Here is an 11,410-nt window from a genome sequence, read left to right on the forward strand (position 1 = left end):
TGCCTGTCCATACGGTAATTTTTCGACTTGTGCGACAGAGTCGCGCGGGTATGACGCAATCGTTAGCCTGTTTTTACAAAAACTGCTTCTATGGGGCCATAACGTAAGATACAAGGTAATGGAGCCTTTTATACATTTTCGTGTTTCTTTAGAAATAAATAATGGACAAACGGTGTTTTTAAACGCCTCAGATGTAAAGTTATTCGCTGTCAAAGTGACGCCAAAATGAATGGGAGTCAATGGAATGCTAACAGCAGGTGGGGGTCCGCTAGCCAATGGCGGCGCCCAGGTCGGCTTCAATATCTTTCGGAACACTGCCCCCCTGACTGTGCCAGAGTCAACGCAGCTCTCTAGGACATTTTAGTGGGAGGGGACAGACAGCATAACGTCATCATCGCGCGTCTCATGCATTGTACGTCACATCTGCGACACACGCTGCTCATCCGTTCGGCCTGTGTTCGCGCAAAGACGCGCTTTCATATTTTAACCCGTAATTTATATTAAAATCACTCACAATTATGGCCGCCGCCGCAGTTCCCGTGAGGAAGAGGCTCATGAAGGAGGAAGATATGACTAAAATCGAGTTTGAAACGAGTGAAGAGGTGGACGTGACTCCGACTTTCGACACGATGGGCCTGAGGGAAGATTTGCTGCGCGGGATCTACGCGTACGGTAAACACGCTTAATTAATCACTAATTACTGATGAAACTCACAACATATCAGGTTATAGAGCTCCATATTAGATTTATTCGGAATGAGAGAAGATCTACGCGAACGGGACTGATGAATACACGGACATTACATTCATCAATAACTGGCCCTTTAAATACTCATAATAATGCCGGTTTCTTTAATTTATCATGTTTATTAGTGACTGAGGCGAATGTGTTTTAATATAGCGCCCATTACATCAGATTAACATCACTGTGCTAACTCAACTAGTTCAGTCTGTAGACGGTGTGTGTGTGTGTGTGTGTGTCTGTGTCTATGTCTATGATGTGTGTGTGTCCAAGTCTATGATGTGTGTGTGTGTGTCCAAGTCTATGATATGTGTGTGTGTGTGTCCAAGTCTATGATGTGTGTGTGTGTGGCCAATTCTATGATATGTGTTTGTGTGTGTCCCAAGTCTATGATATGTGTGTGTGTGTGTCCAAGTCTATGATGTGTGTGTGTGTGGCCAATTCTATGATATGTGTTTGTGTGTGTCCCAAGTCTATGATGTGTGTGTGTGTGTGTGTGTGTGTGTGTCCAATTCTATGATATGTGTGTGTGTGTCCAAGTCTATGATATGTGTGTGTGTGTGTGTGTGTGTCCAAGTCTATGATGTGTGTGTGTAAGGCAATGAGAGATTAAAATTAAATTTTAATTCTTGAAGTGTTTTTCAGGCACGGAAATGAATGTAATCACTTGTATAATAACACTGTGTAGTCTTCACTGTATACATTAAATGTAGATGTATAATATTAGTTATAAAAGTGATTTAGTAAAGAGCAGTGAAATATTGTCAAAATAAAGGTGTCTCTTTATAAAAAAAATTAGATATTGGTATTTTACATAATGCTTCATATCAGTAATTTGATATATCGATCCACATCTGTGTATTGCTACACCCTATTAGATATGTATAGTCTTACTGTGTATTGTGGGAAGTTTATCACTAGGATGACGTTTTGCGGCTGGACAGTTACGGTCGTGCTAGTTATGTGTAAATACCTTAAATTATTAATTATGATTGTTTTACTGCTTTTAGGTTTTGAGAAGCCGTCCGCCATCCAGCAGCGAGCCATCAAGCAGATCATCAAGGGGAGAGACGTCATCGCCCAGTACGTGCTGATCACACACACACCTGTGTTCGCTGTTGTGCCGTACTGTGACTAACGTGCCTCTGTTCTCCAGGTCTCAGTCTGGAACCGGTAAAACCGCCACGTTCTGTATCTCGGTGCTGCAGTGTTTGGATATACAGGTGCGTCACGCTTTCAGTTCTGATCCGCTTTACCTCGCAGTGTTTTCAGTGTCATCGCTGCACTACTGTAGCTTTGTGTCAGTACTTTACTTTATATTTGTATTTAAAGTCCCCCTGTAGTCAATCATCGTATCCCTTAACTCATCTCTGATCACCAAAATGCCTTAAAATATCTTGAATGTAACTCGACACCCTTGCCTCATTTAGTATGCACGGTTCTATGAATATGCAGATGAGCCCCGCCTCCACTCACTCACTCCCTCAGAGATCCACTGGTGGACGATCACACGTTGATCTGATTGGTCAAGATAGTGTGTGACGTCAGAAACACCAGCGATTTCACACCGTGTGTTTGAGACTGTCTTTGGTTCACTGCAGTTTTAAGCAGAAAATACTCAGCAATGCTGTCCACTTATGAACTTACACATGGTGTGTGTTAAAGCAGATTAATAACTCCACATACACACATAAACTACAGTAACAGCTGGATTTACACCACAGGGGGACTTTAAAGTTTATAGTTCAAGTAATTGTTGTTTTTCTTCAAGTAATTTCATCAATGTTTTGCCCCTTCTTTCTTCAGGTTCGAGAGACTCAAGCGCTGATTTTGGCTCCGACCAGAGAGTTAGCCGGGCAGATCCAGAAGGTAAAGTCAAGATTTAGAAACGCATGTATTTGGTTTCCTCTTGTGATCCCGCGTGTCTGACGTGTGTTCTGTTCTGCAGGTGCTCCTGGCGTTGGGTGACTACATGAATGTTCAGTGTCACTCCTGTATCGGCGGCACGAACGTGGGCGAGGACATCAGGAAGCTGGACTACGGTCAGCATGTGGTGGCAGGAACGCCCGGCCGAGTGTTCGGTGGGTTTAACGTTCATTCTTCACTTCTAATTAAAGGGATAGTTCACCCAGAAATGAAGCCCATGATTTACTCACCCTGAAGCCATCCCGGTGTGTACGACATTCTTCTTTCAGACGAACACAGTTATATTAGATAATGTCCTGGCTCTTCCAAGCTGTATAAAGGCAGTGAATGGATTAAATTTTTTTTAAGTCCATCAATTTATATCTATATATAATCAGGGGTGCACATAACTGGTACGCATGCGTGACAAAAATCAGGAATGCGTAATGCCACTTGTGTTACTACGCACCTTTGCGTACTCTATGGGTAACTGTTGCCAAAATGCAACCTAGGCAGTATTAATTGAATATTTTCACAGACGAAAACGAGACAATTTCTAAATAAAAACCCGTTTTAAGTGATGACCACTATGACGAAACAAATAAAAACTAGACGGAAATGTTAGGGAGGGATGATTGTGGAAGAGATCCAGTCAGAACTGATTTGTGTGTGTGGTAGATGCGCACATGTGAACTGTAGCGTGCTGATCTACCGGCGCACACGAGTTGGCATGCGCTTGATGCATGTCTCAAATCGTTAAAAAAATTAAACATCTGGGAGAAAGAGAAGAGCAGACATATGGATAGATCTGAATAAGAGTGATGACACGAAAGAGCTTTATTCGTAGGGCTGTAAACGATTAATCGCGATTAATCGAATCCAAAATAAAAGTTTGTTTACATAATATGTGTGTGTATTGTGTATAATTATTCTGTGTATATAAATACACACATATGCATGTATATATTTGAGAAATATTTGTATTTATATACGGCATATATTTATTTTATATAAAAATAGAACTCTTTTATATATAAATAACACATTTTTCTTAAATATATACATGCATATGTGTGTATTTATATATACAAAATAATTATACACAATACACACACATATATTATGTAAACACAAACTTTTAGGTTGGATTCGATTAATCGCGATTAATCGTTTACAGCCCTATTTATTCTGTATGTTTTTCTGTGTGAACACACACACACACGACCCGATGCGTGCAGCCCCGTACATAAACAGCTATACACAGCGCGCTGCGCGCAAGGACTGAATTGAGCTCTTTCGCGTCTGAATGGACAAACACACACAACATTATGTCTAAATGTCCGTTCTGGAAAGTATTCACGTAAACACAGTCGGTTATGTCTCTACAGAACGTACAGTGCATCCGATCTGCACACTCGGTCTTAAAGTGACAGTGCGTAATAAACCTAATGCCTACTGTGCACTTAATATTGATCAAACAACAAAATAAAAAGAGAAAATTCACTGCTCTTTAATAAGGATTAATTATATTTAATTTATACAAATAAATATTTCTGAACAATCAAATAACATTTTTTCCAAAGGTGTTTTCTATAATTTTAGGTCGTTTTTTTTCACGCTGATGTAAATTTACGTGTTCGTTTTTTAAAAATAAGTTTGGTTTATTGTTATGCTATAAAAACGGGAATGTGACGTCATGATTGACAGCTGTGGCCACGCTACATATGGGGTTGAGTACCAAACACCATCTCACTGAAAAAGTTGTGTGCACCCCTGCATATAATGATCCGATCCGTGGCTCAAAACCTGTAAATGACCCGAATGTCATGTTAATGTGTCTCTAGAAAGACAATGTCTTTCTCACTGTACATGATCCTGTTAATGTTCATGACTCATGGTGTAAATCTCTTCTCTGTCAGACATGATCCGCAGGAGGAGTTTGAGGACTCGGGCCATTAAGATGCTGGTGTTGGATGAAGCGGATGAGATGCTCAACAAGGGTAAAGCGGCACCAGTACTCCCGCATGCACGTGACCCTGTGTCCGCTCTGGCCTGACTCTGAGTTTTGCTCTCGCAGGTTTTAAGGAACAGATTTACGACGTGTACCGATACCTGCCGCCCGCCACTCAGGTGTGTCTGATCAGCGCCACGCTGCCACACGAGATCCTCGAGATGACCAACAAGTTCATGACCGACCCCATACGCATTCTGGTCAAGCGGTGAGACTCGAGCGCATTCACAATACATCCGAATTAATCTCACTAAATACATCTAACTTTACAAGTCACCTTGATTTCTATAATCATCAGTTCTGCTGTAAAGACTACTGTTATTATTCAGCTGAAGGCAGTTCAGTTCAATAACAGGGTTAAGAACAGATTTGTTTTAACTATATGAATGCATCATATAAATGGGATGAAGTTAAAATGTTGTGTACATCTGCAGCGTCACCTCATGTTGAGTGTGTGTGTGTCTCTGCAGTGATGAGTTGACTCTGGAGGGTATTAAGCAGTTTTTCGTGGCCGTGGAGCGAGAGGAGTGGAAGTTTGACACTCTGTGTGACCTTTACGACACGCTGACCATCACACAGGCCGTCATCTTCTGCAACACCAAACGCAAGGTCAGCTGTCATCTGAACATCTAAAGCACATCAGCGTTGAACTGACAGTAGTGTGTGTTACGCAGGACTGTTTCGTGAGGACTGCTGTAGTTACATAATGTTTTCATGCACAAAACTACATATCTTGTCACATATCTTCTATTATGTTTTAAAAGGAGTTTTTTTATGTGAAAATATATTGTAAAATGTAATTTTTGTGGAAATCGTGAAATTATAAATGTCTTTACTGACACTTTTTGATCAATGCAATGCGTCCTTGATGAGTTAGGGTTATTTTTTTAATCTTTAAGCTTTTAAATTGTAATCTATATTATACCATGGTCTGGGTGAATACTCGATTCTGATTGGCTGTAGGGTGTCCGTTAAAAAGTGATAGAGGACACCTAAATAAACCATCAGGCGTAACCAAGGAAACCAAGTTATTGTTTGTAACTTGTAACTTTAGATTTCGATTGTAAAACTAATTAAAATATAAACTAATGTTTTAAAAATGTGTTATTTGGCAAGTGGCCGGTTCACACCTCGCCGTCGTCCATTAAAACCTGACAATGGACACCTCGTCGGGCATTAACCCTTACACAGTTTCCACAAAAATATGACCTGTGTTCATCACTGATAATAATCATAAATGTGTCTTGATCATCAGATCATCATATTACACTGATTTCTGGAGGATCATGTGACACTGAAGACTGGAGTAATGATGATAAACTCAGCTTTGATCACAGGAATAAATTACACTTTACTGTATATTCACATAGAGAACTGATGATCTACATTATAATAATATTACACAATATTACTGTATTTATGATCAAATAAACGCAGCTTTGATGAGCAGAAGAGACTCTTACATACCATAAAATAATCCAAACTTTTGACCTGTAGTGTAACTAGACAGCGCTGACTGGTCAGTGTGGAAGTGTAGTAACTGGTTGAACTCCTGCCGTGTGTGTTCAGGTGGACTGGCTGACGGAGAAGATGAGGGAGGCGAACTTCACCGTGTCGTCGATGCATGGAGACATGCCACAGAAAGAGAGAGAGTCCATTATGAAGGAGTTCAGATCTGGAGCCAGGTAAACTCACACTGCTATAGATCTTACTGAACTATCCATCCGTGTGTTACGTTTAAAAAAAATCTTGTAACGTTTAATCCGAATGTGGAAACTGGATCTTCCAGTGAAGCGTCAGTCTTCTCTCTAGTGATGTATGCTGGATCCTCCAATCATTTAGTGCACTTAAGCCCCGCCCCTCAAGCCCAGGCTCATCTGCATACACTGAGAGCCACGCCTACATCTCAACCGATTCGCAGAATCAAACCCTGCCCCGCATTCTCACGCTCATCTGCATAAAGTGAGAGCCACGCCCACTTTTCAACAACCGATGTGCAGAATCAAGCCCCGCCCCTCATTCTCACGCTCATCTGCATACACTGAGAGCCACGCCCACATCTAAACCACAATCAACAACTGATGCACTGAACGGGCTTGGTCTTATTTTTTTTTCTTCCATAATCCGTTACACTCGGATGTACGTCACAATGTGGAAGGAAAGATCTGTCGTTACGTCCTTTAGTGTTCAGCGGAAGCAGATTCGTCACGTGTGTGAGATTGTGTGTTTGTGTTCTTGTGTGCAGTCGAGTGTTGATCTCCACAGACGTTTGGGCCAGAGGACTGGATGTGCCTCAGGTTTCTCTCATCATTAACTACGATCTTCCCAACAACAGAGAGCTGTACATCCACAGGTACACACACACACACACACACACACACACACACAGCCAATTGTTGTAGTTCTTAAAAAGTGATTTCTGTAATAGCAAATATCTCCCTTTGCTGTGAACACTGAGTGTTGTAACTTTGCAGATGTTGTTTATGATAAAAAAAAATGACTGACTAACATAAACAAATAAACTTTTAGTAATATGACAGTATCTCAGTGACGGATGTGATGACATCAGATGTAGGCGTGTCTGAATTCTCGTGTCTCTCACCAGGATTGGTCGATCGGGTCGCTACGGCAGGAAGGGTGTGGCCATCAACTTCGTGAAGAACGACGACATCCGTATCCTGCGAGACATTGAGCAGTACTACTCCACACAGATCGACGAGATGCCCATGAACGGTGAGTCTGACGTCATCTGCCACTCCCACCAATGCGACGCCATCATCATAATCCTTCAATATGAGGAATTCTTATTAATTTAGTTTTTATTTACCACAACACTAACTCAGATTCAGGATGTACATTTGAATTAACCCTCTGGTGCCCTTTTAAACCTTTTTTTATTTCAATGAAATGTACTATATTTTAGTTTTTTTATTTAATATTTTGTCTTTTTATGGGATTTTGGTACTAAATTATATTTTCAATCCATTTATTCACTTCTTGAGTATAGACCTGAAAATTAAATGATCAAACTTAAGTCTGTGCTCTAAAGCATTTGAGATGTATGACAGACGACACTTGGCAGATTATTGCTGTAGTGAAAAAAGTTTTAAAGTGAACTTAAAAAAAGTTAAGTTTATGAAAAATGCACAAAAAGACTTAAATTTTTATATGAAATATATATATTTAAAAACATGCTTTACTCTAAAACTGTGAGAAAATCAAAGCCATTTGATTTGTGTGCCACGAAGTTGTTCCAGATGTGAGTGAGATATGTCATAAATGAGCTTTCAGTGAGATGTTGTTCGGCTGCAGTACCGAACGCTTCCACTAGAGGAAACTCCTCCCGTTCTTTTCCAATGCACTCATTTTGACCTGAAGTGACTTTTTTTTTAAATAAGTAAAAAATTAAAAAACGTAAACCTATTCAGTCAAAAATGGCCGAAGAGCACCAGAGGATTTAAAAAAAAATCATGCAAAAGTGCATATTTTAGTTAAAGGATAATTCCGGTATTTAACACCTTGAGTCTATATTGTAGTTTGTTTTGGATGAACAAGAGTGGTGGACAACATTTTTTTGGCAATGGTTCCTCTCTCGAGTTTTTGACTATAATAGAATTGGCCATGGACCCATTTAACATTGGAGTCAATGGGCATGTCCGAAAATGTCATTAAAACAGCGAATAATGTTCGTTTACAAAACTGTTAAACTCACCGAGTGATTAGTGGTGTTCGTTGATGTTACAGAAACAAAAGTGTTGCAAATACAGTTTCTGTCGTGTTTTATTCGTCATTTTGTAAAATCCCATTGAATTCTGTTGAAGGACTGAGTGCTCGTTAATATAAATGCGCTACTGGAAACGGAAAGGGGGCTGTTTACATTTGGACGATGTCGTCTTTTTGCTCGCTTCCGTTTCTCATAAGGCTAGCGAGCAGAGCAACTGTGCTCCGGGAGAGTAAGCCAAATAAACAAACAAAACCTTGAAAATATTGAAAGACGTGAACACTGACCAGTGCAATATGAAGTTGAACTCGACTGTGACCGTGAGTGTCCCGCGAGACATAAACATCGGTTATCGCCATCAAGTGGTCGGGAGTGTGCTAACGCTTCAGATTCAAATATTGAGCGGAAGATACACGGTTGTGAAGTGTCTGAAAAAATAGTTCCACTATAGCAAAATAAACGGATTGGAATCATATATTGCGACGATATATTGTTTATAATCATCAACGAACACCACTAACCACTCGGTGAGTTTAACAGTTTTGTAAACGAACATTATTGTCTGTTTTAATGACATTTTAGGACATGCCCATTGACTCCAATGTTAAATGGGTCCATGGCCAATTCTATTATAGTCAAAAACTCGAGAGAGGAACCATTGTCAAAAAGATGTTGTCCACCACTCTTGTTCATCCAAAACAAACTACAATATAGACTCAAGGTGTTAAATACCGGAATTATCCTTTAAGAATCCTCTTGTGCTTTTTTGTTGGTTGACAATTCATGTTGTTTCTTGGTTGGGTACAAAAAACAAAAAAAAAATCTATGAAATACTATTAAAAAAACTCATATTGTTAAAGCTCATATAAGTGGGATTCTTTTTCCCTCTGGCTTTTATTATTGTTCTATAATTGTTGGTACAATTTTCGATAAGTTGTTTGTGAATAAAGACATGAGTGCAAGATTATGAAGGTTGAGATATTCATGGTTTGTTGACTTGTTTTTCAGTGGCTGACCTGATCTGAGGCTGAAATATTCCGGAACCGGTTTGCTTTGATTTGGATCTTTTATTTTCCACCTTGTAATTCTCTTTTATTTACAGTTTTTATGTAGTTTGAGCTCAGATGGGCTGTATTGTTTCCTGCGCTTCATTGGGTTTTGTAAATAAAGAATATTTGTCTCCATCTTTGATCTGATGTGTTTTATTCTGATTAAACTGCTAATTAACGGTTCTGACTGAGTTCACTGCAGCGTGTGATGTTCTAGATCAGAGTTGAAGTGAGAATTATAGCATCAGCAAACACTTCAGAAGAAATATTCAAGTCAACCTTTAATACCCGAGTGTTACTGGGTCAAGCGTTGATGAAGATGCGTCTCTAGCAGTTTCTTGAAAGTGGTTAGAGACTCAAAGCGTCTCATGTTGCCTCATTTAACATGAACATGTTTATAGCATGAATTAGCACATTCCTAGTGTGATAGCACACATTAACATATTTTAGCATGGTGCTAGCATATTTCTAACATGACTACCATTTAATAAAATGATTTAGCATGTGTCTTGCATAATTTAAAACAATGCTAGCATATTTTAATGTTGCTAACATGATTTGGTACATTGTTTCTAGCATGAATTAGCACATTGTTAGCATGTTATATGTTGCTAGCATAATTTAACACAATAGCACGTTTTTAACCTGAATTAGCATGTTGCTAGCATGATTTAGCACATTGCTAACATATTGTTAACATGAATTAACATTTCTAGCATGATTTTACACTAACATATTTTGCTTAATTGAACACATTGTTAGCATGTTTCTATCGCCAATTAGCACATTTCTTGCATTTTGTTAACATTTAGTATTTCGCTAACATGATTAAACATGTTTTATCACATTACGGTAGTATGTTTTAACATAAATAAACATTGCTAACATTCTGCATCCATGTTCTGCATATCTATCTGCAGATAGATAGATAGACATAAGTTAGGTTGATATGTACAGTGATCAGCTAATGTATACATTTGCAATGTTTTTTATCGTTTGCAAATAAAAAAAGGTCTGTTTAAAAAAAAAAAAAAAAAAATTCCCCCACCAACTGGCAACCCGGGATGTCGAAACACTATTGGGTAAATTGATCACACAGAAAAAAGCAAAAACGGACATTCCGACGCAGAGCACGCATTGAACAGTAGAATAACTCCTTTTCAGAAAAACAAGCATTTGAACTTGGGTCTTCCGATTCTGCAAACACATTATGGTATTTGTATGCCTCAGTACAGTCAAAAATTGCATACAGTGCCTTTAAAAGGTTATAACATTGCTGTATATAGTTTAACGTTCCAACAGTTTGTAAGAAAACACTTTTGATTCTTTATTTTGGTAATCAGCCATTTAACAAAAACCTCAGACTATTTCTGCACTGCGCCTTTAAGAGTCGTGTCACTTACAGCAACTGTTGACCCTGCTCTGTTAATGCTCTCATTCATTCAGGAAATCATTATCAAGGGGACTCTATTGAACACCACAGACTGATATAGTCCACTGTCTTTAATTTACGCTAATGAAACATTTAATGGGTTTTGTCCCGTAGATGTGAATATCCGACACGCTCAATCCTCTTAGGAGGTTATTTACAGCTGATGGCAGATTACATGCACTGGTCTGGACTCGCCTCATGTGGAAACTCTTTCCTGCACTCCAGAATCTGCTGTTCTGACACTCAAATGGGAGTTTTTGTTCTGAATGTATATGTACATAACTGTCTGTCTTCAGAAAATTAAAAATATGTATATTTTCCTATTTATCTCTGATGTGGAAGACCATTTCTGGTAAAAATTAGTTGCATATGCCGTTTAATATTGACTAAGTTCTGACTCACTTTTTCACTCCGCTTAAACAAATTGGTTCTATTAAAAGTGGCTTTAAACAAAATACTGTGTTAAAGTGGCTCAAAGCCCAGGAGCACTCGCTGCCAATAACACACCAAATCAGACAAAAGGAGGAAGACTCTTATGTCTGTCACAATCA

At 39.1% G+C, this 11,410-nt stretch overlaps 1 protein-coding gene across 1 annotated transcript; it reads left to right on the top strand.

The window, feature by feature from the left end:
* The first annotated feature begins 249 nt into the window (after positions 1 to 249).
* On the top strand, positions 250 to 9,562 carry eif4a3 (eukaryotic translation initiation factor 4A3). Its single transcript, XM_079597912.1, has 12 exons — positions 250 to 672; positions 1,752 to 1,824; positions 1,898 to 1,964; positions 2,548 to 2,610; positions 2,690 to 2,822; positions 4,566 to 4,646; positions 4,724 to 4,865; positions 5,128 to 5,266; positions 6,227 to 6,342; positions 6,903 to 7,010; positions 7,263 to 7,390; positions 9,387 to 9,562. Exons 1-12 carry the CDS (start codon positions 519 to 521, stop codon positions 9,401 to 9,403), a joined length of 1,221 nt encoding a protein of 406 aa, XP_079454038.1. The 5' UTR covers positions 250 to 518; the 3' UTR covers positions 9,404 to 9,562.
* The last annotated feature ends 1,848 nt before the right edge of the window (positions 9,563 to 11,410 follow it).

The sequence above is a fragment of the Phoxinus phoxinus genome (genome assembly GCF_949152265.1).
Source record: "Phoxinus phoxinus genome assembly, chromosome: 22".
NCBI classification, from domain to species: Eukaryota; Metazoa; Chordata; class Actinopteri; order Cypriniformes; family Leuciscidae; genus Phoxinus; species Phoxinus phoxinus.